At 44.4% G+C, this 27,610-nt stretch overlaps 1 protein-coding gene and 1 pseudogene across 2 annotated transcripts; both read right to left on the bottom strand.

Annotated features, from left to right (window-relative positions):
* Nucleotides 1-129: 129 nt before the first annotated feature.
* Nmrk1 (nicotinamide riboside kinase 1) lies at nucleotides 130-27,569 on the bottom strand. 2 transcript variants are annotated; one of them, NM_001024292.1, is made up of 9 exons: nucleotides 27,431-27,482; nucleotides 20,825-20,888; nucleotides 17,406-17,496; nucleotides 17,084-17,132; nucleotides 10,999-11,146; nucleotides 10,798-10,869; nucleotides 9,927-10,033; nucleotides 7,233-7,316; nucleotides 130-1,029 (listed from the first exon to the last, which is right to left on the bottom strand). In NM_001024292.1, the coding sequence occupies exons 2-9, from the start codon at nucleotides 20,851-20,853 to the stop codon at nucleotides 1,022-1,024; spliced, it is 588 nt and encodes a 195-aa protein (NP_001019463.1). In that variant the 5' UTR covers nucleotides 20,854-20,888; nucleotides 27,431-27,482; the 3' UTR covers nucleotides 130-1,021. The 2 variants fall into 2 exon arrangements, with proteins under 2 accessions (NP_001019463.1, XP_008758512.1); XM_008760290.4 differs by lacking the exon at nucleotides 130-1,029 and adding an exon at nucleotides 3,825-5,834 and having other exon boundaries at nucleotides 27,431-27,569.
* Nucleotides 11,172-27,503, bottom strand: Rps15-ps7 (ribosomal protein S15, pseudogene 7; annotated as a pseudogene).
* Nucleotides 27,570-27,610: the final 41 nt, after the last annotated feature.

Raw genomic sequence — 27,610 nt, 5'->3', positions numbered from 1 at the left:
GCTTTGTTTATGTTTTTTATATGTGTACAACTCAAGCACTCACTACTTACTGATGAACGTTAGAAATAAAGAAATAATGACAACTGACCAAAGGAGGCAATGTGACAATATGTTTTGTACAAATTGAGATCATGGGCAGTTATTTTTATTATTAATAAACAATCTCCATACATGAATTCATGATTTTAATTCCCACATTGAAAGAGGCACTAAGAGATTCCCCAATTCACTTCTCCTGCCTGTGCTTTTCAAAGAAAGGCCTTGGTTTTATATATGATTGAAGAAACTATATGATTCTGTATTTCGGAGTGTCAGTTTCAGAAAACCAAGTAAAACATACCAAAAACGTCTATGGATATAAAAAAAAAAATCTCACAGAGACACAGTATTCGACAGATACAAGAAAGCCTATGGCTACAAGCACAAAGTCTCCAGGCTCTGCCTTAAACTGCTGACTCAGTCAATATGGGACCTTTACTTTGGGTAATGCCGTCAGTTGTAGGTGGGGGGGGGCACTGCTATGAGACCATTTTTCAAATTATATATTATAATCAATAGGAACAAAATGAAAACTGGAAAAAAAACATGCTGTGTAGTATACAAGGTTCATTTTGTAGTATGTGAGCATATGTATAAATACATACATATACATACAAATGCAGAATCATACACAGCACAGCACACATTGCTGGTGTACATGGCAATGGTTTCCCTGCTAGGTAACAGTCAGGAAATTTTGGCTTTTGTTCCTGTAGAGGGACTGACCCTTTGTGCACAAACTGTGCTGTGCCTCCCGCAGAGTGAGATCAAGCCATTCTTGCTTTCCTGAGAAGGTTCCTGTCTGGTGGCGTGCGCACACATGGCTCCGTATGTTGGGGAAAGTGTGAGAAAAATGAACATACAGACGAGCTGTCACTGCCAGAAAGACATACTGAAACTCGGTTAATGTTCTTCAGAATATCCCTTCAAGGGTCCGAATCCATCCCGGGAAGACTTGCTGCACTGCATCTGGGTGGTGTTATCACAAACCTTAGGAATGAAGAGAAAAATATGAGAACTTCACATCTTATTTGGTTAGATTGTCACATCCCAAACTGTAATCCCAAGAATGTTAAGATCACAAGGATTTCTGAGGCAAAAAATTTTGCTTTGTCCTCAAAGAATAACACTGGATCGAATTCTGTTGTTTTAATACTTGCATCAAAATGTAAGCCTGTCTGAAGAAATTAGACACCCTCGGTAGTTGAGAAGACTCAGAACGGGTTCAAGGGCTGAGGATAAGCACTGTTGAGTGCTCGGCCATGAACAGGACAGAGAGAGAAAGCACTAACTACCCTGCCCCCAAGGCTCAGAGAACACTGTAGAAGAGGGGGCAGAAGGAAGCGGAGAGCCAGAGTATGGGGAGGGATATGAACACTGTTGTTTGGATGTGACATAGCTGCTGTACCAGCGAACTCACTGCGACTGTGGTTCCCAGGACCTGCCCAAGATGGGGCCCACCAGCACTCTATCATAAGGAGGGTCTCCTGAGGCCTCACTCCTCCTGAGGAACTATTTGCAGCTAATGGTGTCAGGGAGAGGGTGGTATTTTCTGAAGTGGTGCAGCCACTGGTAAGTTGCCTATGCTCTGCTAAATACTCCCCTCATATGCACACTCAACACTAACTAAACTCAGTGTGGCAGAAATGACAACAATGGCCATAGAAGTTAACAACCAAAGTAAGCAGAGAAAACTCCATGAAAACTGGACACCATGTCCTAAGAGGAAGGGTTCTGTGGGAGTGTGACAGAATTCTGACAGAAAGTTACAGTAATATTATTTACTATGTAAAAATTATATTTCAAATCCAGTGTAGGAAAATACAAATACTTGATCATAAAGATTTCATTTTTCCATTTCTTATCCTTTTATCTGGTATCTGCTCTCAGACATCTTGGTTCCAACTAAAATATCAACACTAAGTTTTAGATTTCACCCTTGTGTATTAAAAAAAAAAAAGAACTCAGCTTTTGACCTTCTAATGGCTGTGACACTTAGTTTCATTAATAATAACCTCTACAAAGCTGCATACAACAGCATACCAAAGCCCAGGAATCACGACTGAGTTCCCAGTGCGCTCACAGCATCTTGTAAGACAGGGATTGATATGAACATAGTTATGATTTCTCTCCTTTTGCCTTTCCATAAAAATGCTTACAATCAATGTGTTTTAAAAATGAGATGGAAGTAATAACTTTTAAAAGGAGCTTGGACACTCCTGGTGTTAAGAGCACATTGTCTGTAACAGCTAGATGAGGTAATGATTACATTTTGCTTCACGATTCAGTTTTGAATTAGGACCGCACGACATTTTTTTTTATATAGCCTTCCTTTTCTGGGTTATTTATGGTTGTAATGATTAAACTCGATCTTTTTTATTTACCTATCAGTTTTATTACCTTGTCATGATCATGACTCCATTTTCTTATAATGAAAGATTTGCTGAACAGAGTACACAAAGTGAAGCATCCCAGAAGAGCCAACACCACCCTGGCTAGCTGAGGCTCAGGGCTAAAACAGGCTTTGCTGAGGATGTTTCTGGCTGGAAGAACCCGGAAAGGTAATAGATTACTATAAATAGCATGGTAACTTATCTGTGCAACAGAAGACTACTATAAATCTTGGGGGCAGGAAAAGTGAATCTGCTTCCAGGTTTTGTCTTTTAGTATTTCTGTTATTCTTATTTTACTCCTATCTGTGATCCAGAACAGATAGGCTTGAAGTGAACACTTCTTACCTATCTCTAGACTCTAGATGCAGGCAGGGAAGGTGTATGTGTGTGTGTGTGTGTGTGTGTGTGTGTGTGTGTGTGTGTGTGTGTATGTGGGAGGGAGAGAGAGTCTCACACATGGACAGGTACAATCTTGTGGGCTTACAGCACATGCTGCTACATGCCAGCTCTTCTTGGCCCTTGTGGCAGATAAAAAAGAACTTGAGGTGCCATGGGGAATAAAGCATCCGAGGAACATGACTAGGGGTCCCACTGTCTCTATTGTTAGACAGATACTAAGGTCAAATTTCAATATATCACTTAGTCAGTAGTAGGGAACTGGGTCTAAGTCTTGGCCATTACTGAGAAGACAGATACTGGTATCCAAGCACTTAAATGCCCCCAAAGCCTCTCCCTGGGCCAGGAAGAGGATCTGATCTCTCTTAGATGAGTAAGTAGTTCTGGCTCAAGGTTATCATTTATGAAAGCCGAACAGCCCTGGGCTGCATTATGGGAGGCCTACCTCCATCAGAGTAACATATGGTACAGGTAAGAAGGGAGGGGTGGGATTGTGGGGGTAGAGGGAGGGAGTCAGAAGATGGGGGTGGGACGGAAGACTTCGTAAGGATTATTAGTTCTATTTATAAGAAGAAACTTAAAATGGTCCTAAAATTTCCTCAAAGGGCTTCCTGCCAATGTGAAGGACTGACCTTGCAGTCAGCAACTATCAGGGTCAATGGGCTGCCCAGGTGGCTTGGATGGCTACTTAGAGAGGAACTGCTGAGGAGAGAGTCCATGGAATTCTTACCAAGTGACTGACTGTGGCCTACAGCAGGTTTTTCTCGCCCTAAACCTGGCTACATTCTTCCCTGCTGTTGAGGTCTATGATGCTTTCTTTCGAGCCAGCTGACTGTGACATTTTATCTGTGTCAGCCACAGGCCTTTTCCCTTTTCTGAGACAGGGTGTCACTCTGTAGCTGAAGTTATCTTTGAACTCGTGACGCTCCTGCCTCATCTAGACTTAGTGCTGTGACACAGGCATGCATTGCCAGTTTGGCATGGGAATCATTTTAATCGCTTCTTAACGATTTATTTTTATTACACTGAGCATGGTGACACATGCCTTTAATCCCAGCACTAGGGCAGCAGAAGTTGGATTTCTGTGAGTTCAAGGCCAGCCTGTTCAACATAGTTCAAGGCTAGTCAAGGGTACGTAGTGAGACCCTTACTTAGAAATATTTTTTGTTTGTTTATTTGTGTGTGTGTTCATGAAAGAGGGGGCAGGTACATAAGCACACAGTCGCCACCGGTGGCCAGAAGAAAGTGTCAGATTTCCTGGCAGCTGGAAGCAGGAAACTGAACTCTAGTCCTCTGAGAGCAGCAAGTGTTCTTAGCAGCTGAGTCATTTCTTTAACTCCCATTTTAATTCTTTTTCTGGGGGGGAGGGATGGCTTCTGTAGCTTTTATTTTTGCATGTAAACCACTGGGGGAGTCTTGACGGTGGGCACCCTAGAGGTCATACTGGAGTTCTGAGGGCTCCAGACACTGGCTGGGAAATCAGGTGACAGAAACGATGATTCAGACGGATCACATGATTACAGAGCTGGGGGCTCCAGGAGGGTTCAAGGTGGTCAGGGGTGGATGTCTAAGGAAGCAGTGACATGGGAGGGGCAAGCACTGGGCCAGCCTTGAGCCGCTTGGATGACTTCAGGGACAGAGGATCCGGTAGCTCCAGGGATCTCCAGCCCATGCCTTACTTGGCCAGGGGTTTCCTGAAGGACCTACCAGCAAACTTGGCTTTGCTGCCCAGCTCCTCCTCGATTCTAAGGATCTGATTGTACTTGGCCAGGCGCTCAGATTAGCAAAGGGCATCAGTCTTGATCTGTCCAGTGCAGAGCCCCACCACCAGGTCGGCAATGAAAGTGTCCTCAGTCTCCCCAGATCAATGGGACACCATGACACCCCAGCCATTGGACTGGGCCAGCTTACACACCTGCGGAGACTCGGTCACAGAGCCAATCTGGTTCACTTTGAGCAGGAGGCAGTTGTAGGACTTCTCGCCTGCAGCCTTGGGGATCCGCTTAGGGTTGGTCACTGTGAGGTCATCCCCCACCACCTGGATGCCTGCAGTAGCTGTGAGCTTCTGTCAAACATCCAAGTCATCCTGGTCAAAGGGATCTTCAATGGACACCACTGGGTAGTCCTGGATGAAGGACTTGTACAGGTCAGCCAGCTGGTCGGGTGTGATGTACCGGCTGGCGTCATCTGGAGACTTGAAGTCCAGGTCATCCTTGCCAGCCCTGTAGAACTCGGAGGCAGCCACATCCTTGTTGATGACAACCTGGTCAGTGTAGTAGCCAGCCTTTGCCATTGTAGTCCTGAGCAGCTCCAGGGCTTCTTTCTTCTCCAGGATGTTAAGTGTGAACCTGCCCTCATCACCCACATTGGTGGCGTCTTCCCCATACTTCTCCTTGGTGACGTTCTTCAGGTTGTGGTAAACCTGTGCTCCAATGCGCATGGCTTCCCTGAAACAGGATGCTCCCACAGGAAAGATCATGAACTCTTGCATGGCCAGCTTGTTGCCAGCGTGAGAACCACTGTTGATCACATTGAAAGCTGGGTCTGGCAGGATGACTTCAGGGTTGCCGGCCAAGTCAACAATGTGAAGGTAAAAGGGTACCCCTTTCTCCACAGCACCAGCTCTGCAGACAGCCAGGGACACCCCCAGGAAGGCATTTGCACCAAATTTAGATTTATTCTCCGTGCCGTCCATCTCGATCATCAGCTGGTCAACCTTCTCCTGCTCCACAACATTCAGTTTCTTGCTAACCAGAGCAGGTGCGATAGTGTTATTGATGTGCTCAACAGCCTTTGAGACACCCTTCCCCTTGAAGCGGGTCTTATCATTGTCTCGGAGTTCTAGGGCCTCGTAGATGCCAGTGGATGCACCGCTGGGCTCCGCAGTACGGAAGAGACCTTTTGAGGTGTAGAGATCCACCTCAATGGTGGATTCCCACAGGAGTCAAAGATCTCTCTGGCATAGATCCTGAGAATAGACATGGTGAACTTCCAGCAGTCGGACCGCTGTGAAGGAAGGAAAGAGGGTTCTGTAGACTCTGAAGAGAGCCTTAAGGACAGATGTGCCCCACTTTAATTCTTGTGCTTCAAATGTAGAAGCAGTTAGAGTTAGAGATTTGTCCTCCCACCACAGTATCCCTTCTTTCTTCTTCTGGGTTCTTTATACTTTTTCTAATCTGCTTTCTCTATACAATTAAAAAAAAAAACAAACAGGTCTCACCTGGGGGTCTTTAACCATGACAAAGTATATGATTAAGTTCTGACCAATCACATGCCATCGCTCTGGCCATAGTAATATAATAGTTTAGCAAGTCATGTGATCCAGGGAATATCAATGCAAAAAATCTTCCCTGGATCATTTTAGCTGAGTTAAGTTGTAAAACTATTTTTTAAAACACTGTTGAAGTCTTCCAGGCAGTGGTGGTACATACTTGTAATGCCAGCACTTGGGAGGCAGAAGAAGGGATATCTTTGAGTTAGAATCCAGTATGGTCTACAGATTTGAGCTCTAGGATAGCCAGGGATATACAGAGAAGCATTATCTCGAAAAAACAACCAAACACACCAAACAAACCAAAATGCAAAACTGTTGGAGGCTGGGTTTACAGCCTAGTGGTACTAAGCAAAAGCATGAAGGTCTGGATTTAGTCCCCAGCACCACAGAAACAAACCTGTATAAAATAAATCATTTTTTTTTTTTTCCGGAGCTGGGGACCGAACCCAGGGCCTTGCGCTTCCTAGGTAAGCGCTCTACCACTGAGCTAAATCCCCAGCCCAAAATAAATCATTTTTAAGCTAGGAAGTAGTAAAGATAACGAAAGACCATGCAGCTCCCCAATTTACCCACTAATATCAACTATGCACAGGGTAAACTATCATTTCTCGTTGAAAGCTGACAGCCTGATTTCAAAATAAATCCAAACCGAACTGTAGGGAGCCCTGAGGACAAAATTCTAGCCTCTTACTCCAGCTAAGCCTAAAGTCATCGACACGTCTGGATTTTCTTTTCACTGGAGCAAGATTTAGCTGGTTTTCTACGTCTTTCAGAAACACTGTATTTGCAAAACAGAGACCTGGTGAAAATCTTTAAGAGAATAAAGCAAAGGGGGAGTTCCGAATATGACAGAATCTGCATCACAGCCCATAGGGCCAGTCTCCTGCTATGAGTTTAAGTAACATCCAAACTAAGAGATGTACCAAAGACACATATTTCCAAACCTAAAAGCTATCTGACAAGCAAAAGGATCAAGATCCAGCTGGGCACTGAATCTCTGACTTGAGTTTTAAGTAAAGGATGAATGAATGCAGTCCTTGTGAAATTTGTGCACACCATTCCTGGTGTGCAATCAACGGTTGTTAATATTCTTTCTCCCCCACCGCACAATTTGCCAGAACAACATTTACCATTTTGCTTCTCCAATTCTTGCTTGACATCTTCATACACTTGGGAGAAGAGGTCCTCTTCAGACCTTGTTCCGTCCAGGTAAACTGAAAAGGGAGAAACAGCAGTTCGGATGTTGACGGGCTTATTAGGAAAGGATGCTTTGGCGCCAATGGCTTTCACTGAAGAACCCAGGACTATGGCCTGAGGAAGGAAGGAGGGAGGGAGGGAAGGGATGAAAAGCAAAGAGAGAGGCTCTGCCTTGTGCATATGGCACACACTGTGTACCTATTTCTTCTGTTTTGGGTCACTCCCTCCTAGAGGGAGAAAGGAGGCTCGGAAGACTCCATAGTAAATGAATTTATTGGCTCATCGAACTCCTGAGAGTTAGATTCACAACAAGCCTTCCAGAGGCTGCATTAGCAGTAACAACTCTCACACGCCTAGAGCAGCCAGGTTACAGAGGCACTCACAGGGATGCCGCCTCGGTGAGGCATCACCTTGGTGGTGAGATATCGCCGTGGATGGGGAGGAAGGCTTTTTAGTGATGCAACTCCCTCTGAGTCACCCTGCTCCTGGCTGTAACTCCAATAAACTCACCGGGTCACTAAGCCAGACATGGGACAGTATCCTTGGTTTGTCCTTGGTGCCTGTTACACAATCTCACGTCAGGAGGCCCAAAGAGGAGCAATTTCCCAACTGGGATCATCTGCAATGCTTTTAAACTGTGTGTCAGTATACACTCTGTCACGTACTACCGTGACCAGAAGACGCATGTTTTTAATAAAACTCGCACAGACACTTTTGGAGAAAAAGAAGTTACCTGGGTTAAAGTAGTCATAATAATGCAGGGATAAGGGGATCTGGACAGAATTTCCTGTTGGGAAGTGTAAGTGGCTCATAGCAGGGGAAGGAACAGCCTGGGAGACGATGCTTCGTACAAGGGCTGTACCCTGGTGTCTGTTTAGATCTTATCCCCAAACGCTGGAAACCATGGACTGACCGCACTTAAACAAGGTGTCTGAATTTTGTTGTGATAAAACTCTCTAACCAAAAAACAGCTTGGGGAAGAAAGGGTTTTCTTGGTTTACACTTCTAGATCACAGTTCACTGAGGAAAGTCAGGGCAGGATCTCAGGGTACCTGTCCCTGGAACCCTAGAGGAATGCTGCTCATGGGCTTGCTCCCTGGGCCTCTCAGCTAGTTTCCTAGACATCCCAGGCCCACCTGCTTAGGGTCACATGCTCACAATGAACGAAGCCCTCCCACACCGTCATTAGTCAAGTCAATCTGCCACCGATGTGGCTACAGGCTGTCACGCTCTAGGCAATAATTCAATTGAGTTTCCCTCAGAAGACATTACAGTGAGGTTGACAGCTGACATTAACTAGGACACAGGGCAAGAACAGAGCTAGACTTGCAGTTTAGAAGGAGGAAGCAAAGGGTGTAAGAGGAAGTTTCTCCTCTAGAGCACAGTAGCTGCTGCTGCTGCAGGCCTAACCCAGGACTAGTGCTGAGATGGACTCTGCCCTTTCTGCACATATCAGAACAAAGCTGTCCTCCCTGGAGGCCATCGGGCTCCGTTCCCTATGGATGAGGTCCCTTTGTCCTGAAAAATATGCCAGTCTGATTCCTCTGCCCTGTCCAAGAGACACCGTCTACAGAAGCACTCTATTCCAGGGATAGTTTCTTAGCCTAGGTCCAAGTATTCATATTGCCCCCAAATCGGTACACTGTCTGTAAGGGACCTTGATCTTATTTCCTTCAAAACATATATGCGGTCCTCCCTCCCATATCTATAACCCCTTGACATTTTCTCCTCCAAAATAACACCTGGTGGTTCCCGGGGTGTCCGTCATCTTCAACGCCTTCCCGCTCCACTTCTACTGAGTGCTTGTGTTCAATACTGAGACCTCTAATTCTGCCCTCTAACTCTCAAGAGATCTTACTGAAAAGAGTATGTGTCAACCATGACCATGTTTCAAGCCTCTCTGTAGAGCTTCTTAATTCTTTCCAGATATCCTATTGTCATTAGAGGGCCTGGCCCGTCATTGTCATCGTAGTCATCATTGTTGTCGTCGTGGTCATCATCACCACCGCCATCAACACCACCACCACCACCAGCAGCACATCCTTTCCTTGTTTGTCTCTACTACAAACATGACAGCCTCTTTCAGGTATTAACCATGCCTTTCTGTTCCTAGGTCATTTCTAGGTTCTTCCTCTGGTCTAGATGACAGTCAGTCCCCTTAACTTTCTCCATCTCAGTCCAGTTAAAGTCATATGAGTTTGGCTACAAGGATCTTCTTCAAGGAACTTGGAGGTGGGCACTGACCTAATGTCCGTGCTTACTTGGGAAAAAGACCTGTTTGTAAAGCTCACACTTTTAATAGCCTTTCGCCATGACGTCTCAGCTGGGGAGAGTAGACTGGATCTGGGGAGAGTAGAGACTGGGTCTGCCTTGCTACCTTCCCTTGCCATGGGCAACATTCATGCACAAATGGTCCAATGAATGATCACTTGGAATCTGACAGGCTTGACAAAAACTGCCAGTTGACAAGGAAACCAGCAAGAATCAGCTGCAGAAGAGGGGAACCCAAGGAGCACCCCAGCACTTCTTTATAAACTCCTTAAGAAAAGTGTTTCCCAAGTCATCTTTCCTGTACTTTGATGTAAACGTAAGGAGGTAAGGGCCTTAAAGGGGTGAAAGGTTCTTACCAATGTCCCAGGTGATGGAGTTCATCTCCTGCCTGTGCTTCAGGTACATGGGCCACACGTGGCCATCGAAGTACCCTGGAGGGTCTGGAGGCTCATAGACTCTGGTACTGGAAAACATGCAGGAAACATGATGCTGACACAAAGCTATGACTGACAAAGTAAATGGGTCACTGGTCAAGAGAATGTGAAAATCATTCAGGTTAAATCTAAAGAGGAATTCAGGCTACTTGTTTTAGACTTGATTGTAGTGAGAAAGGCAGCAAAATGGATTTAGTTCCAAACCAAACCAAACCAAACCAAACCAAACCAAACCAAACCAAACCAAATCAAACCAAACCAAACCATACCAAACCATAAGCCTGCAATTCATATCTCATAATTTTCTCTGCCTCTTGTGTATTATGAAAGAGTTATGGGATAAGTACAAGAAGGAATAAGGAGGGAGATACTCACAGGTTGGCCTACTCTCCTGTCTAGCTGGTGTTCTCTGCAGTTAGAGCAGAACATGTTGTGAAGGGTGAGGGACAAGGAGCTGACAGGATGCCATCCTATCTTTCTTGTACTTTGATGTGAACAGGAAGTAAAAGGCCTTAAGGGGGAAAGGTACTTACCAATCTCCCCGGTGATGGTGTTCATTTCTTACCTGTCCTTTAGGTACAAGGGCCACACGTGGCCATCAAAGAAAGTACCCTGGGGGCACTGACAGGATGACACTGGCCCTTTTTCTTAAGAGAAGTTTCTGTATACTACCACCCAATGTGAGGAACATTTATAGAGGAGAACTTGACTTAGGGGTTCAGACACGTTCATTAATGGCACTTTTCTCGTTTTCCCTGGATTTCACCTTTGGAGTAACAATGCACAGACGTACCTCCTCCTTCTCTTACATTCTTCATATGGAACGGTCAGGAAATAGCTTCTGTTCCATATGGTGTCCAGAGGCCTACGACAACACCATATTCAGGTCACAAGGCTCTCCCTCCTCCATACCAGCGTCCCTCCTTCTCCCAGCACCATGTCCCTCCCCCACCCTCACAGTCCTTCACGTTGGTATGGCAGTAGGGAGGCTTACTTATAATTAAAGAGCAGGAACCCTTCAATAATTAAAATGGGAACCCCTTGAGCACTTTCCAAGGCTGCTGGCCCCGCAGAGCTTCCTGGGTTCTCCATCCAACAGGAAACGGCTGACATCATTTTTTCCATGTTAAGTGCTTCAAGCACTGAGGAAAACATAAAACACGTGGAATTAATATAGCAAACTTTTTTGGGGCTGGGGGTTGGCTTTTCGTGATAAGTATCTCCAGGGCTCTGGAGCCTTTTACCTATCCTTCAAGGTAACTAATAATAAACACTTTAACTGCTCAATTAAAACACGGATAGAGATATATTTAAGTGGTACGTCTAAAGCATTTTTATTATGAAAAACAATGATGTACAAAATAAAATACAACGAATATCATGCCACTCTTTCTAACTATAATTTTTTACATTGATGTATTTACTGTCTACGTTATGGAGGTTTGAGGACATCGTGAGGGATTCAGTTCTGTTCTTCTACCATGGAGGTCCTAGGGATGGAACTCAGGTTGCCAGGCTTGGTGGTAAGTGCCTTTTCTCACCGAGTTCTCTCACCTACCCTCCAGCCTTGACTTCTAAAAACTCATGGCTGACTACCACATCAACTCCTTCCTGACATTGAATAATTAAAAATTTATGGTACTGGAGACTGAACCCAGGATTTTCTGGGTTATGTTAAGCAAGCGCTCAACCATTGAACTATATGTCGAGCCAGACCTTTAAAAATAAAACTAATTAGGGCTGGTGAGATGGCTTAGTGCCTAAGAGTACCTGATGTTCTTCTAGAAGACTCAAATCAATTCCTAGTATCCACATGGTGGCTCACAACTGCCTATAACTCCAATTTTGGAAGACAATATATCTATATATGCATTTGAAAGATAAATAACATATGTTATACTATATTTGTAAAGTAGCTACTATTTTTAATAGTATTAAGTGAAAAGCTTTTATTTTTTATGTTTATGGGTGTTTTGCCTGCATGCATGTGTGTGCACGTGTGTGTGTGGTGCCCAGAGGTCAGAAGAAAGCTATTGGGTCCCCTGGAACTTTAGTTACAGATAGTTGTGAGCGGCCATGTAGGTGCTGGGAATTGAACCCCAGTCTTCTAGAAGAACAGTCAGCAGGTAACCACTGACCTATCTCACCAATTCTTAATGAAAACCCTTTACATGTAATAGGATACAAATGTCCCTTCAAACTCTGAAATATGCTACCTTCTAGAACTTACAGTATGATTCTGGAGCAGAAGAATGGGGATTCCTTATGCCTGGTCTTCAGAACAGCCCAGCAACTTGTTAGACATGGAAATTCTTAGCCTCATTCCTGGACCACTAATCATACCACATGACCTCACAAGTGTTTCTACCATAAAGTTTTAAGGTGTGGGCTAAGTTAATAGAGATAAGACTATTAAGACTTTCTTACAGCTTCACTGCTAATTTGTAAGTGTAACTTTTCCTAGGAAACTGTCAGTTTCATCAGAGTTTACAAATAAATCTTGAAAGAGTATCCATGATCTGGGCTACGTCAGTATGACCTACAGTCCTGCTGTCTCCCAAGTTTGCTATGTGTAAGTTGTGCCTTCCCTATTTATTTCTCCATCCCCTTTAATGAAATTTACTGTTCCACTGAACCCATTCAGAGAGTTGTACAATTTTAGTTATTACAATTTTTTTTTCAGTAACCAAATTTCTTCTTGATTCCTTTTTGAGATGGTGTTTTTCTGTGTAGTCTTGGCTGTCCTGGAACTTGGTCTGTGGATCAGGCTGGCCTTGAGCTTGGAGATCTGCAGGCCTCTGCCTCTCGATTGCTGAGTTTAAGGGTGTGCTGGCATGTGTCACCTCGTCTGGCTTTTGGCTTCTTTTTAACATCTACTGTTTCTTGGGGCCATTTAAACTCTTCTCTTGTCCCGAGTCTATCTACAGTCCTTGCTGAGCTTGTTTTTTTCAAAGCCACTTTAACATCTTTGTCAGACAACTTTGGCGGTGTTGTCACAGAGATTTAGCAGAGTCAGACAGTGAACCAAACTTCCAAACTCTGGTCTGCAGAGTCAGAAAGAGACAAGGTATGTGTAAGCTGGGCCCACTTCTTTTTTCAAATTGAGACTTGACTCAACTGCCTCTTTGAGTGACTTGGCTTTCAGGTATGTCCTGATGATCTGGGGCGCTGTACATTGAGGCTCCTATTTAATCTTTGTGTGTCCAGGGTTCAGAATGGCATGCGTATTCGGCATCCTTATGATGCTGGGATGAGGGGAAAGGCTCATATAGAAAAGGCTCCATTGCTGCTACCTGAGGGCAGAAGCTCAGCCTTCCACTGCATCCTGATGACACTGGTGACATGGTCTGGGTGAGGAAGATGGAGGGCCAGCCTACACATACCTTGTCTCACTCTGACTCTGCAACCCAGAGTTTGGAAGTTTGGTTCACTGCCTGGTTCTGCTAAATCTCCTACTGAGATTTATATAAAGGCCAGGTCACTCCATTTGCTGGTGGTGGGTGATCACCTCAGGGTGTAGCCCTCCACTGCTCCTACAGATTTTCCTTTTGTGCCAAGCTAAAGTGGGACAAAAGGACACTGTGTTCTGGTAGGCCACCCCCGTCCTGGTCCTTTGGTTGTAGGTTTCTGGGTACTTCTTTTGCCCACTACTGTTCATGTTGCGTGCATTTCTAGCACTCCAGGTGATATAAATATGGGGTGAAAGAGAAAACACAGGGATCTCAGGCCCATGCCATGCCATCCCTCGAGTCACAAAGCCCCCAGCCAGCTGACTGTCTTCTTTTGCAGTCTTTCTTCCTTTGTTATATTGTGTCCCAGGTTAAACAAAGGCAGCCCAGTGAGAAGAGGACAGGGAATTAAAACATTTTCTGTTTCTTAGTGATTTATCTTTTAGTCCAAGGAATCCATGTGGCTTGCTTCACATAAGATGTGATGATACTTAAGATTTGCTTCAAAAAATGCAGATTGTGAGAGCGGGTGAGAGTAGAGATGAACTATAACTGCCAAAAGATTCATCATATGCAAAGCTGGGTAGTAAACTCATGAGCATTTAATATACTTTTTTGGCTATTGTATGTCTGAAACTGTCCACAATAAAAATAATCTCTAGTTCTATCTATTTGTCTGCTAAATTTGTGAGGTCACCATTTTTAATAGCTGAGTAGTGCTCCATTGTGTAGATGTACCACATTTTTTGTATCCATTCTTCCACTGAGGGACATCTGGGTTGTTTCCAGCTTCTGGCTATTATAAATAAGGTTGCTATGAACATAGTGGAGCACGTGTCCTTGTTATATGTTGGAGTGTCTTTTGGGTATATGACCAAGAGTGGTATAGTGGTATATGTCTAATTTTCTGAGAACCACCAGAACTAATTTCCAGGTTACAGCAGCGTGCAATCCCACCAGCAATGGAGGAATGTTTCTATTTCTCCACATCCTCGCCAGCATCTGCTGTCACCTGAGTTTTTGAGCCATTTTAACTGGTGTGAGGTGGAATCTTAGGATTGTTTTGATTTTTATTTCCCTAATGACTAAGAATGTTGAACATTTCTTTAGGTGCTTCTGAGCCATTCAATATTTCTCAGTTGAGAATTCTTTGTTTAGCTCTGTACCCCATTTTTTAATAGGATTATTTGGTTCTCTGGAGTCTAACTTCTTGAGTTCTTTATATATTTTGAGTATTAGTCCTCTATCAGATGTAGGATTGGTAAAGATCTTTTCCCAATCCGTAGGTTGCCTTTTTGTCCTATTGACAGTGTACTTTGCCTTACAGAAGTTTTTTCAGTTTCATGAAGTCCCATTTGTCAACTGTTGATCTTATAACCTGAGCCTTGGTGTTCTGTTCAAGATTTCCCTTGTGTCAATGAGTTCAAGGCTCTTTCCCACTTTCTCTTCTATTAGATTCAGTGTATCTCGTTTTATGTTGAGGACCTTGATCCACTTGGACTTCAGCTTTGTACAAGGAGATAAAAATGGATCAATTTGCACTCTTCTATATGCAGACCTCCAGTTAGACCAGTATCATTTGTTGAAAATGCTTTCTTTTTTCCACTATATGGTTTTGGCTTCTTTGTCAAAGATCAAGTGACCATAGGTGTGTGGGTTTACTTCTGGGTCTTCTATTCTATTCAAATAAGCTACCTGTCTGACTTCATGAAATTTGCAGGCGATTGCTTTGTAGTGACCATGCTGTTGGGTCACTATCCTGCTATTATATGATTCTTTGTTTACTTCATAACTGGAGAAAAGGTGATTTCCAATTATTTGATGTTTATAGGCTGACCTGCTTGCTTTTTTGGAAGCACTTATTCACATTCTTAGCATTTTTTCTTATCTTAGTATTACTTTTTTATTAGCAGCTTATGAGAACTCTCCAATGAATATGAACATATAATGCTTTCAGACTGTTGACATTGTTTTTTTTCTCTTTCTTTCTTTTTCCTTTCTTTCCTTTTTTTTTTTTTTTCCGGAGCTGAGGACCGAACCCAGGGCCTTGTGCTTTCTAGGCAAGAGCTCTACCACTGAGCTAAATCCCCAACCCCCTTTCCTTCTTTTTTAAAATAACGAGTCTTGATTGGCCTGTGCTACTTGAGGGGGATGAATCTGGAGGAGTGGGTGGCACCAATAACAGGCTGGCCATGCTTCACAGGCTTGTAGATGATGGAGAACTCGTCCAGGTAGTGGCCGATCATCTCTGGTTTGATCTCCACCTGGTTGAAGGTCTTGCAGTCAATCACTTCAGGCAGAATGATCACATCCCCAGGTGGATCTTCCCCACCCCAGGCTTCTCCACGGGTGGCGCCTCCTTCTTGGCCTTTCTCCAGCAGTGAGTGTTGCTTCCGCCGACCACAGTTCAGGTGTCGTATCTGGTGGGTGCTGTGCAACTGCACCAGCTGCTCACAGGACATATCCAGCAGTCGGTCGAGGTCCACGCCGCCACCGTAGGTGAACTTGTGGAAGGCTCGCTGCTTCTTCAGTCATCTTGGCAGCTGCTCAGAAAAGGAAGTGTTTCTTCATTCTTTCTTTATAAAATGTTTAATAACTTTTAGAATAAAGGAAGAGAAGGAGCAATGAATCGAGGTTGATTGACCTAGAATAGCATGGAATGGATTTGGCCTGAAAACTTGTAAGAACTGGTACACAGCATTGGCTCCTCAGACTCTCAGAGTTAAAGATAAAGAACACATTTTTAGGAGCCCCCCCCCCCCCCGTTGGTCTGCACACACACTGAGGAGAGCTGCTACCTGTAAAAGAGTGAGGACACAAACTCTATTATGCTCGTCTCTACAGGCAAAGATGCTTTCTGGATGACTTTTATTCTTTGGCTTCCAAACAGAATTAGCCTGGGTCAAGAGAATGAAGTGAGTCTAAAATACACTTCAAGATTTCCTACGTAGTTCTTCTAAACATTCTTCTAGAGGCTTGGCTATCAGGAAGGGAAACAGGACTCATGAAAGCTTAGTGTGATGTAGATGAAATGTTCCCATGGGTGAGGGTCAAAGTATTCAGCCTGGCTAGCCACGCATGCCCCAGGCAGGAATGGACATACGGATGACAAACCTACTGTGTCCTAGCTTCTGGAAAACATCTACCATTACAGTCTTGAGTTTGAATTATAAATCTGTGGGAAATTTTCTACTTACTTAAATAGTTGAACAGAGATTAAAAAAACTACAGAGGCAGGCTTAAAGGATAGTAATCTTTAAACATTCAGAACTTAACTTATTCGTGGGTATGTGAGTGTGTAAATGTGTGAGTGTGTGTGTGTGTGTGTGTGCGCGCGTGTATGAGGGCACACGTGTAAGATGTGTTAGGGTATGTGTGTGCATTGCCGCAGCATACGTGTGGAGATTGGAGGGTAACTTTGTGGAGTCCGTGTCTCCTTCCACTTTTACAAAGGTTCTAGGATATCTTACTCAGGTCTTCCGGCATGCCTGACAAGTGCTTTTACCCACAGGGCCTTCTTGCTCTCCCTACGTAAACATTTAACATTATGTTAATAGAGAGAGAAGTTGTTTGGATTTGAAAGAGAAAATGAATATGACCTCATAATAGTCAACATGTGACGATACTTACCATCATACTGCAGAAAACCATTCTCATCTATGTCTATCTCAGACTCTGGCTGGAAAAAAAATTTAAAAAAAATCCATCAAAACAGTATGGAGGACAGAAATGATGCAATCACACAATTAAAAAGATAAGCCTTTAAGAAATGTTTTGGAAAATGAGGACCAAGATTGAAGGCGTTCACTGACGTATACTGCCATCTAGTGGACAGGTAACACTATGGCACCAAGTGTGTTCTCCGCAAACAGCTTTGGGCTGTGATTTAATTAACTTTGTCCTTAAACCTTTTCTTGTGTTCAATCAATTATCTAAGAAGCTTTATAGATACCTTGAAGAAGTCGTCCTGAGATATTACGCTGCAGTTGGGAAGGCGTTTCTGCAGGTTCTTAGCCAGTGTTGTCTTCCCTCCATTTGTCACACTGAGCCGAGATAAATCATGAGGTCCAAGAAGACATTAGGGAACATGAAACATCCTTAAACAGTATTTTTTAAAAGAATATTTAAAATAGTATTTCCTGCTTGTATTAAATGTTCAGAATACGGACACTGTCCGGAAGCACAGTCAGGTTCTGACTGTCAAAACAGCTCCAGGTTATTCTCTGCACACCAGAGAACCCCTTATCTCCCCTTTCTGCAGGCTTACAGAACTGCCCATGGTCACAGCAATTGTTTCAACCACACAGGAAAAAAAGGAGGAGCGGATTATCAGAAGCCAGCTGCCTGTGAGTCCACATTTCCTCCCCACCTCCTCTCTGTACCTGGGCCCAGGTGGAGGCCCACTGTTACTGCCCCCCTCAGGTCAGTATTTGTTGCCTCTGGCTGGACTGTGACACCTGGCGATACAGGTGCCTGACTAACTTGTGTGTCCTGTTTCCTGCTCTCCTGCATGGGAGAGGCAATTCTCTAGTTAATCTTTCTTTACTCTTTGGGTTTTTCTCTTGAAATGGTAGTCCCATGCCATCCATATTGACCCAGGTGTGTAGCCCAGGCTGCCCCTGAACTTACAGCCATCCTTTGCTTGGACCCTCCTGAGTGTTGGGATTATAGGTATCAGTCACCAGGCCTGGCTTATGCTATCATTTTTGCAAAGAAGTGATTAGCTCAGGGCTCAGTCACATGCAAAGAGGGTCTATGAAAGAATCCAGGGTCATTGTGAAGTTGAAAGAGATTACATCATCATCACTAAAAGTTCTAAGGGGATATTAGCAGCTTCTTTTATTATACCCAATAACCACAGTTGTGACAGTCCCTGGCCTTAGACATGGACAAGAACTGCACACTGAACTAGAGGTGGGCAGGTGACTTATCACCACTGCTTATTATTGTTTCAGACTTACATACGCTCTTTTTTTTTTCTTTTTTTCTTTTTTTCGGAGCTGGGGACCGAACCCAGGGCCTTGCGCTTCCTAGGCAAGCGCTCTACCACTGAGCTAAATCCCCAACCCCACATATGCTCTTTAGTACACTGCAATGATCTATCACAAGGTCACAGATTTGCTTGCAAAGACTTTATGGCTGTATATCAATAAGCTGATTTTCTTTGAATTCCGTGTCTTCTTTTGTGCACTTAAAGTCACCCTGAACAGAGATCAAGATTTCACCACACTCCAAACATTCATAGTGTAAAAATCCTGACTGCATATCTATTGGCAAGAAGCTGTGATTAGTTCTAGGTGAGATCAACGCCACAATGTTTATTATCTAGAGAGGGATACATTCATCGAAAGTCCTTGTTGTGAGGCTGGGCATGGTGGCATGTGGCTTTAATTCTAGTACTCAGGAGCCAGAGGCAGGTGGATCTTTTGTGAGTTCAAAGCCATCCTGGTCTACACAGTGAGTTCCAGGCGAGCCAGGGCTGCATAGTAAGACCTTACCTATGTTTAAAACAAAAAGAATTACAAAACACCAAAAAGATCCATCTTGCCAAACAATAAAAACAACAAAACCCAAAGAATGCTCACCATATATAAACTATCATGTAACTACTGTATTATATCTGCGAAGTAGAAGATATTCATTAATAAGGCTGTCCACTTTGCCTTACAATACACATGTAGGTAGGGTATGGGGCTACTACTCTTTATACTGAGAACCTTCTATTCTTTAACAAAAATGTGACCTTTCTTCTTTAAGAAAAATGTCTATAGATCATGCCGAAGTCCATATTCAGGAGGCCAACCTTTTGTTTAAAAGGATGCAACTTTACTACGGCCTGAGCAATCTGGCAAGAAACTTAGTCTTTTAAGATCGTATGACTGAATGGACAATAAGTAGAGCCCTTCCCATTGAATCAGCAGAAGCCACAGCAGAGCACAGACAGAGCGCTTTTTGTAGGAGTCCTGTAGGCAACGTACTGCCTGGGAATGAGTTTTATTACAGCACAGAGCCTGTAATCCACACGTGGAACGTAGCTATCCCAGAGGTCAGAAAACGCCTCAGGACCCACTGCTTTCCCTTCAGCAAGCTCAATCTCCCTCCCACAAGCTCTCCCTGCTCCAGGGAAGGCTTTAGGATCCAAGGGAGAGAACAGTGAGCAGCTACACAATGCATTGCCCTTCCTTGTTTATGAGTAAATGTACAGAGCTCCTCTTCTTTTAATTTTAAACATGTAAGGCAATAAGAGGGTGCAGCAATCCAGGCAGAAGCTAAAAATGGTGTTCATAGTTAATCAAACAAGCTGAGAATACTTCCGTAACAAGGTGATATTAATACCCTCACATCCCAACAAGGTGATATTAATACCCTCACATCCCAGCTGAGGAAAATGAGGCTTAGGTGACTGCTTACTGCTGGAGTGGGAAGCCAAGTGTAATTCTAGCAGGGGTCTTCTTTTGCACAAGGATTAATAGGACAGACATATGTAGGAAAGTTAGATGATTACTGGGCAGTGATGGCCTACTATGGGAGGGTAGTGCTGAATGTGAAATGAAGGGCAGGACAAGAGTAGTCTTGCTGAGTGACAAACACAGCTTTGGCTCTGGGCAGAAGGGAGCCACAAGGAGGCACACTGTGATGCTTGACTCACTCTTCATTTGTTCTGCCTGACTGCTGGGGAACCTAGGACCTTCCCTATGCAGGAAAAAGCTCTGCTGCCCAACCATACCCAGGACTCTGAATTGACTCCTGTATTACACATCTGAGCATCTCCCTCAAATTACATTTTTAGAATCTCAAAAGTTTTGTCAGTAAGACACACGTGAAGAGTGACAGACATAATCCGGTAGCAAGATCAACAGTATCTTCCCAATAGCTGCTTGATGTCACATTTGCACATCAGTCTCTGGTTCCACAGGTCAGGTGACCACACAGTTTGGAATGTTTGTGACGGTGGGATATGTGGATTCTATCACACCAGAGCAACATAAACTAGACATAAAGTAGCACCTAAGGGTGGAGGAAGGGGACTAGATATAAGGGAGTCTGTATTCCTCATGTCCAAAGCTGGCTGTACAAAACAGAAGGGAGTGTTTTTTTTTTTTTTTTTCTTACACCATGCCAGAATACCCACAAAAGAAAGAATAATCACCCTCCGCCAAAGGAGTGACCAATCAGGCCTCATCTCTTGTGTCAGCTCCAGAAAGCACATGGAAATCCTGCCGACCCTACCTTCGCCTTCCCTGGGACACCTTGGCCCTTCTCCATGGCAGCACTCTGGGACTCCCCACAGCTTTCTCTACCATGTCCACTTGAAAAGCCATCCAGACATCTGGAGCATCTCGCCCAGCTGTTTACACAGGAATTACTCACCCACCAATTCCAATGACAAATGTCTTCATAATTGGCTTTGGAAATCACAGCTTCCTAATATGTCCTAAAATATATAAAAATAAAAGAAAATCAGTATCTTTAGTTGTCTAGGGTTAGTCCTGAAAAGAAGTAATGGCTTACAGGGTGGTGGTGGGGGATTGGCAGTCCCAGCCCCATATTACCCACACTGCCTGTCAATAGCTGATGTTTTCATGGAGTCCGTTTACTAATGCTAGGCCTGTGTGACCTGTTTCCTTGGGTCACCCTGTGATAGGTATTTGTAGTTATCACCTGACTACATCTAGAATGAGCTAAAACTGAAGGATCTGGGTACACCTCTGAGGGACATTTTAATCATTTGAAGTGGGAAGACCCACTTTTAATCCAGATCTTCTGAGGTGGGAAAAAAAAAATCACCTTATGTTGGCAGCCTATATAGTGACCAAGGAAGAAGGAGCTTGCTCTCTTTGCCTGTTTGCTCTCACTCTTGCTAGCACGTCCTTTCCATCACTGGCATTAGAATCTACTTTGAGATTCTGGCATATACTGAAGACCAGATGACACATCCAGCCTCACAGACTGAGCAACTACTGAATTCTTGGACATTCTGTCCACAGTCAGCTATTGTTGGACTAACTGTACCACAGCCTGGAAGCCACTTGTCTTAGTTTGGGTTTTACCGCTGTGAGCAGACACCATGACCACACAAGTCTCATGAAGGACAACATATATTTGGAGTTGGCTTATAGGTTCGGAGGTTCAGTCCATTATCATCAAGGTAGGAGCATGAAAGCATCTAGGCAGGTACAGTGGAGGAAGAGCTGAGAGTTCTACATCTTCATCTGAAGGCTGCTAGTGGAAGACTCTTGTTTCCAGGCAGCTAGGAATAGGGTCTTAAAGCCCAGGCCCAGAGTGACACACCTACTCCATCAAGGCCACACCACCAAATAGTGCCACTCTCTGGGCCAAGCATATACAAACCATCACATTCTACTCCCTGCCCCCTCCCCCCACCCCCATAGGCTTGTTCAAATATGTGAGTCTATGGGGGCCATACCTAGCCATAGCATAACAAAAAATTACATTTAGTCCAACTTCCAAAGTCTCCATGGTCCACAGCAGTCTCAACAATATTAAAAGTCCAAAGTTCAAAGTCTCTTCTGAGATTCATCCTGTCACTTAGCTGTAATCCCCAAGGCTAGACGGGAAACCAGCTGGACAAACTCCAAACATCCCCACGTCTGATGTCAAAGCGGTCTTCAGATCTCCAACTCCCTTTTCATCTTTGTTGACGCAGCAAACTTCGTTCTGGGCTGGTTCCTCTCCCTGTTAGCCGCTTTCCTTGACAGGAGTCCCGCAGCTCTGGCATCTTGAACATCTTTGGTCTCCAAGGCAACTTCAACTTTACAGCTTCTTGTTCCAGTGTCTGGGATCTACCATGATTGTCTGGGCTCCTCCAAAGGGCTTGGATCACATCTGCAGCTCTGCCCTCTGTAGCCCTCTAAGTTCAGGTTGATCACTCCACTGCTGCTGCTGTTCTTGGTGATCTTCTCATGGTGCTGGCATTTCCAATACACCGGGGTCTTTTGCTGCAACCAGGCTTCACCAATAGCCTCTTATAGGCTCTCTTCATGGTGCCCAGCCTCAAATCCTTTGCATGACCCCTTCAGTCCTGGACTGTCAACTACAACTGAGGCTGCACCTTCACCAATGGCCTTCCATGTCCTCGCACAGTGCCAAGCCCAGCTGCTCTTCCTGACCCCTTCATGCTTCAAAACCAGTGCCACCTGGGTGACTTACACATTAATTACCAAGTCCAGCTGGAGCACCAGAACAACCTTGGTTATCTCTGGAACACAGCTCCAGAAAACATTTGTGCTCTCAGAAAACATTTCCCAGAAGATTTCACCTCAGTCAGTGATGCTGGTCTCTTCTTACCACCACTAATTTCTTAGCTCTGGCTAAACAGCATCAATTATCCCAGTAGTTCCTTCTATTCTTGACTCTAAAGCAAGAGCCACATGGCCGAAGCTGCCGAGTTCTGCTGCTTGCAGGAACTAGAACATGACCTCCAGTTTCATTACATCCTCACCAGCTTTCTGTTTTCCAACTCCTTCACTGCCTAAGATTGGCTGTCCTTGATCTTGCTCTGTAGATTGACCTCGAACTCAGAGATCCAAATGCCTGCCTTCTGGGATTAAGGGTTTGTATCACCATACCTGGATTTAAGCTTTTCTTTACCTACAATTTGCTGTCCCAGGCTGGCCTTGAACTCAGAGATCTGCTGGGCTTTATATGCTGGGATTAAATGTGTGTACCATCATGCCTTGATATAAATTTAGCTGGGTAGGATCTTGCCCCAAGGTCCTATCCCTTAATCCGTTATCTCCTAGGACACAGGATTTGGCTCCATTTCAATCCCTGGTTCCCCTTTCTAAACTTGCCATGCTCGTTCAAAATGCTCTTCATGAGGCTTAACCAGAGAGCAAAGTCTCCTGGGCTTTTCTGAGACTTCCTTTGTCAATGCTAATACAGCTCTTTACCTTAGCCTTTGGCAGTCTCTTCAGACAGTGGCAAAAAGCAGCCATGTTCTTCGCCAAAACATCACAAAAACAGTCTCTTGGCCCCATATTAAAGTTCTCCTTCACTTAAACCTCTTGAGCCAGCAGGCCTATACCGTTCAAATGGCCCTCACACCACCGACTTCCATATTCCTACTAGGCTGGTCCATTAAGCTCCACTTAGAGCATTCCATTGCTTTCCAAATCCAAAGTCCCAATATCCACATTTTTCCAAACAAAAGCATGGTCAGGCCTATCACAGCAATACAGTTGGTCCCTGGTACCAACTTATGTCTCATGGTTTTACTGCTATGAGAGGACACCGTGACCACAACAAGTCTTATGAAGGACAACATATATTTGGGGCTGGTTTACAGGTGCAGAGGTTCAGTCCATTATCATCAAGGTGGGAACATGGCAGCATCTAGGCAGGTACAGTGCAGGAGGAGCTGAGAGTTCTACATCTTCATCTGAAGGCGGCTAGTGGATGACTCTTGCTTCCAGGCAGCTAGGAGTAGGGTCTTAAAGCCCAGGCCCAGAGTGACAAACCTACTCCAACAAGGCCACACCACCAAATAGTGCCATTCTCTGGGCCAAGCATATACAAACCATCACATCACTCTAATAAAATCTCTCATATATGTATATGTGTGTGTGTGTGTGTGTGTATATATATGTATATATATATATATTCTCTTCCTCTAGAGAACCCTGACTAATCCCTTTATATGCCCTTTCTACTTTCCTAGTAAAAAAGGTACAGCTGTCAGTGGAAGAGGCAAACAGAAGTCAGTCTGTCTCTCATTCTCTTCTCTCCATTCCCCCTCCCTGCCCCACCTCACCCCACCCCCTTCTGAAAAGTTTACACTGGTACAGTATAAATTCTCAGGCTTTGCAGAAGGGCAAATGACCCAGACTGGAATGACATATCCTTCTCTCGAAAGCCAGACAGGAAACTAGATCAATTAAGTGAACGTCATCCTATCAGCAGGACAAGCTATGAAGCACTTTATTACCAAGAACACAGAAAGGATGGTGCACGTGTGCTAGCTTATCAGGCCTTGATGGGTAATCTGCGTCATCCTTATGATGTATTACTGAAGGGCCATGGATTTGCTGTGTACAGTTAATGGAAAATACCGGTTCCCTTCCTTCTTGACATATCTGTGCATATGCATCAGGATGCTGTCTCAGTTACAGAGGATAAAGTAATGTCTGGGGTTGTGACACTAGAAAGACTTGAAGGGTTTGTTTGTGAGGGAACTCTAGCAATGCAGAGAGGAGAAAAGAGGTGGAAGAACCTTATTATAACATCCCTTGGGTAAGGGGTGGAAACTTCCATAGCCGAATACAAGAAAATGGAAGGCTGTGTTTCTCTCAAATCAAAGCAGCACCCCCCCCCCCCAGCACCCCATCAGCAGCGTGATGACCTGGGTTACTTGCTGCTGCTGCTGCTGCTGCTGCTACTACTACTACTACTACTACTAATACTACTACGACACTACTACTACGACACTACTACTACTACTATACTACTACTACTACTACTACTACTACTACTACTACTACTACTACTTCTACTAGAGTTACTTGATGACTTGAATTCAATCCCCAGAACTGACATGGAAAGAGAGAACCAAGTCTTCTGAGTTGTCCTCTGACCTCTGCACATATGAATGACATTCCTCGGTCCACATATACACTAAATAAGTAAGTGAAAAGTTTTAAAATTCAAGCACCCTGGGTGTACATTAGTTAGCAACCCGGAACTGTCCAAAGCAGCGTCTGGGTGAATTCTTAACCTATCTCGCCAGGTACCAGCAGGTGATGTGAGAAGAGTGGAGAAGAATGCAGAAACAAGGCTGGGGGCCAGGCTGAGTGGCCAGTGGAGCTGTGAGCACCTACCACTTCCTTCAAAAACTGTGTTAGATACACAAGGCAATTCACTCTAGGTTGAGACATGGCACCATCAACTTCCATATCATTCTATTTCATTCTATGTTAGAGCCTCTTTAGACATGGCTTTAAAACCAAATGGTGAACAAATTGCAATCAAGGGTTGTCATGCTTCATATATGTGCTGGAGGGGTTTTGTTTCATTGTTTGTTTTAGAGGCCTTTGTGGCTCAGCCTGCCCTTAAAGCCTCTGTATAGTGGTACTTATACTACACCTCTGGTCCCTACTCTCTACCACTCAAGTGGTGGGAATACAGACGTGTGTCTGTACACTTGGCCTTGCAGGACAGTATGTTGTGAAGCACATACAACATGAAGGAAAGATAAACTATCTTATGATGTCTCTGGAGAGACAACCTTGTGAACTTTTCAGAGTCTCGAAGTCAGGGTATCCTGTCACCTTGAATCCTGTGATATTTGTGCAGTGTCTTCTCAGCAGCTAGTACCATTTGCACAGAGAGGGACAAGAACACGCTGAGAGAGAAGCAAACCTTAAATGACTGGTTTATATTTTTACAAATTTATTATTATTTATTAATACTATTTATATGTTGAGACAAGATCTCACTCTGGCCCAGGTTGGTCAGGAACTTGCCGCACAGCCAAGGCTGCTTCTGTGGCAAAGCTACCTTAAGTACTGGGATCATAGGCAAGCATTACCAAGAGTGGCTCATACACAGAACTTTTAAAAATATCTTTGACTTAATCTCAGTGAAATGTTAAATCTTCTTCACAGTTGGCTTATGTTTATACTTGATCTGTCCCACTTCAGAACACGGCTCATTTTGAATTCTAAAGCACAGAATGATCCCCAGGGATATGTGAAGAGTCAGTAGGCCGGAAGGAGACAGGGACTCTACCACCAACTCTAAGGAATGCAAAAGCAAACACATGTGCTCTTCAGATGAGTTCAAGGCCCATGTTGTCAGGACTTCTGGATGGTTCATGGATACTCTTTCATGGACAGGACTAATTTCAACTTTGATCCCTTTTGGTAAGCATAAATCTCCCACGGGTAGAGTTCCTGGGGGCATAGCCATGACAAAGTTTCTGGTAACCTTTGCCCCTTGAAGTTTCATTTTTTTTTTTTTTAACCTTCAATGGACTCGTTGACATTACATTTTCTAGAGGTTCTTTTTCAAAGTTGCTTTACTACTTACTACATTTCTATTTATGTTGTGTGCATGTGTGAGGGCAGGTGCATGCCATGGTTCACCACAGAACACATGTGCAGGTCTTAGGTCTACTTGTGGGAGTTCTCTTTCCATCATGTGGGTGCTAGAGATTGAACTCTGGTCAACAGGTTTGGCAGCAAGGGCAGTTGGACCATGGTGCTGCTGACCCTGTAGTTTCTTACATAACCGATGTTTTCACTTTTATTTCCCCTAATACAATAGGCGTATAAGACTGCAACACTATGAGTTTACTTATGTGTGAGCATAAACTCTGAGGAGAGGAGCTGTTAGGTTAGGATTGGGCAACTTGTGTGAAGTAACAGTCAGTAGCATAGTTTTGGCTTTGTGGGCAACTATTCAACAATGAAGCTGTTAATGAGAAAGAGGCCACAGTCAATGCATATGCAAACGAGCATGGTGCGTCTATGGAAATCTAAGTTGCCCCTAACTGTCATGTGCCACACACCACAAAATACTATGCTTTTGTCTTAGCTGTTTAAAAACCGCCAAAAGCATTCTTAGAAGCCTTTACAAAGACAGGTAGCAAGTGGGTTGGAGTTTTTTTTTTTTTTTTTTTTTTTTTGGTTCTTTTTTTTCCGGAGCTGGGGACCGAACCCAGGGCCTTGCGCTTCCTAGGTAAGCGCTCTACCACTGAGCTAAATCCCCAGCCCCTGGGTTGGAGTTTGTTAACCAGATGCTGCAGAAAAGACTGTCCTGTCCCCGTGGGGGATCAAGACCCGATTCTCCTGCCAGCAAGTGTGAGGTCTCCTACACTTAGCGGTGGCTAATTGCTTTTTAGGAACGTGAATCCCAACGCGGTTTCCCTTGCGGCAGTCAGGTTCCAGGTACAGCGCAGGAGACTCTGGAAGGTTCCCAGGCCTCGGCGTGTGTACGCAGCGAGCAGTGAGTACTCACCAAAGCGGGTTCGAATCCTCCCCAGCAGGGCCGCAGAGCAGGCTGCAAGACGGTTTCAAGCACACAACTGCCGGTTGCTCACCTGAGCAGCACAGCCCACTGTGGGCTTTCATAACCTCCCCTAAGCAGGGCCTGGGGCGTGGCTACCGCAAGGCTCCTCCCCCAAGAGGAGGGCGTGGC

This window comes from Rattus norvegicus, chromosome 1, assembly GCF_036323735.1.
Source record: "Rattus norvegicus strain BN/NHsdMcwi chromosome 1, GRCr8, whole genome shotgun sequence".
Taxonomy (NCBI): domain Eukaryota; kingdom Metazoa; phylum Chordata; class Mammalia; order Rodentia; family Muridae; genus Rattus; species Rattus norvegicus.
The sequence above is the reverse complement of the archived record's forward strand: the minus strand, read 5'-3'. Positions and strand labels throughout refer to the sequence as shown.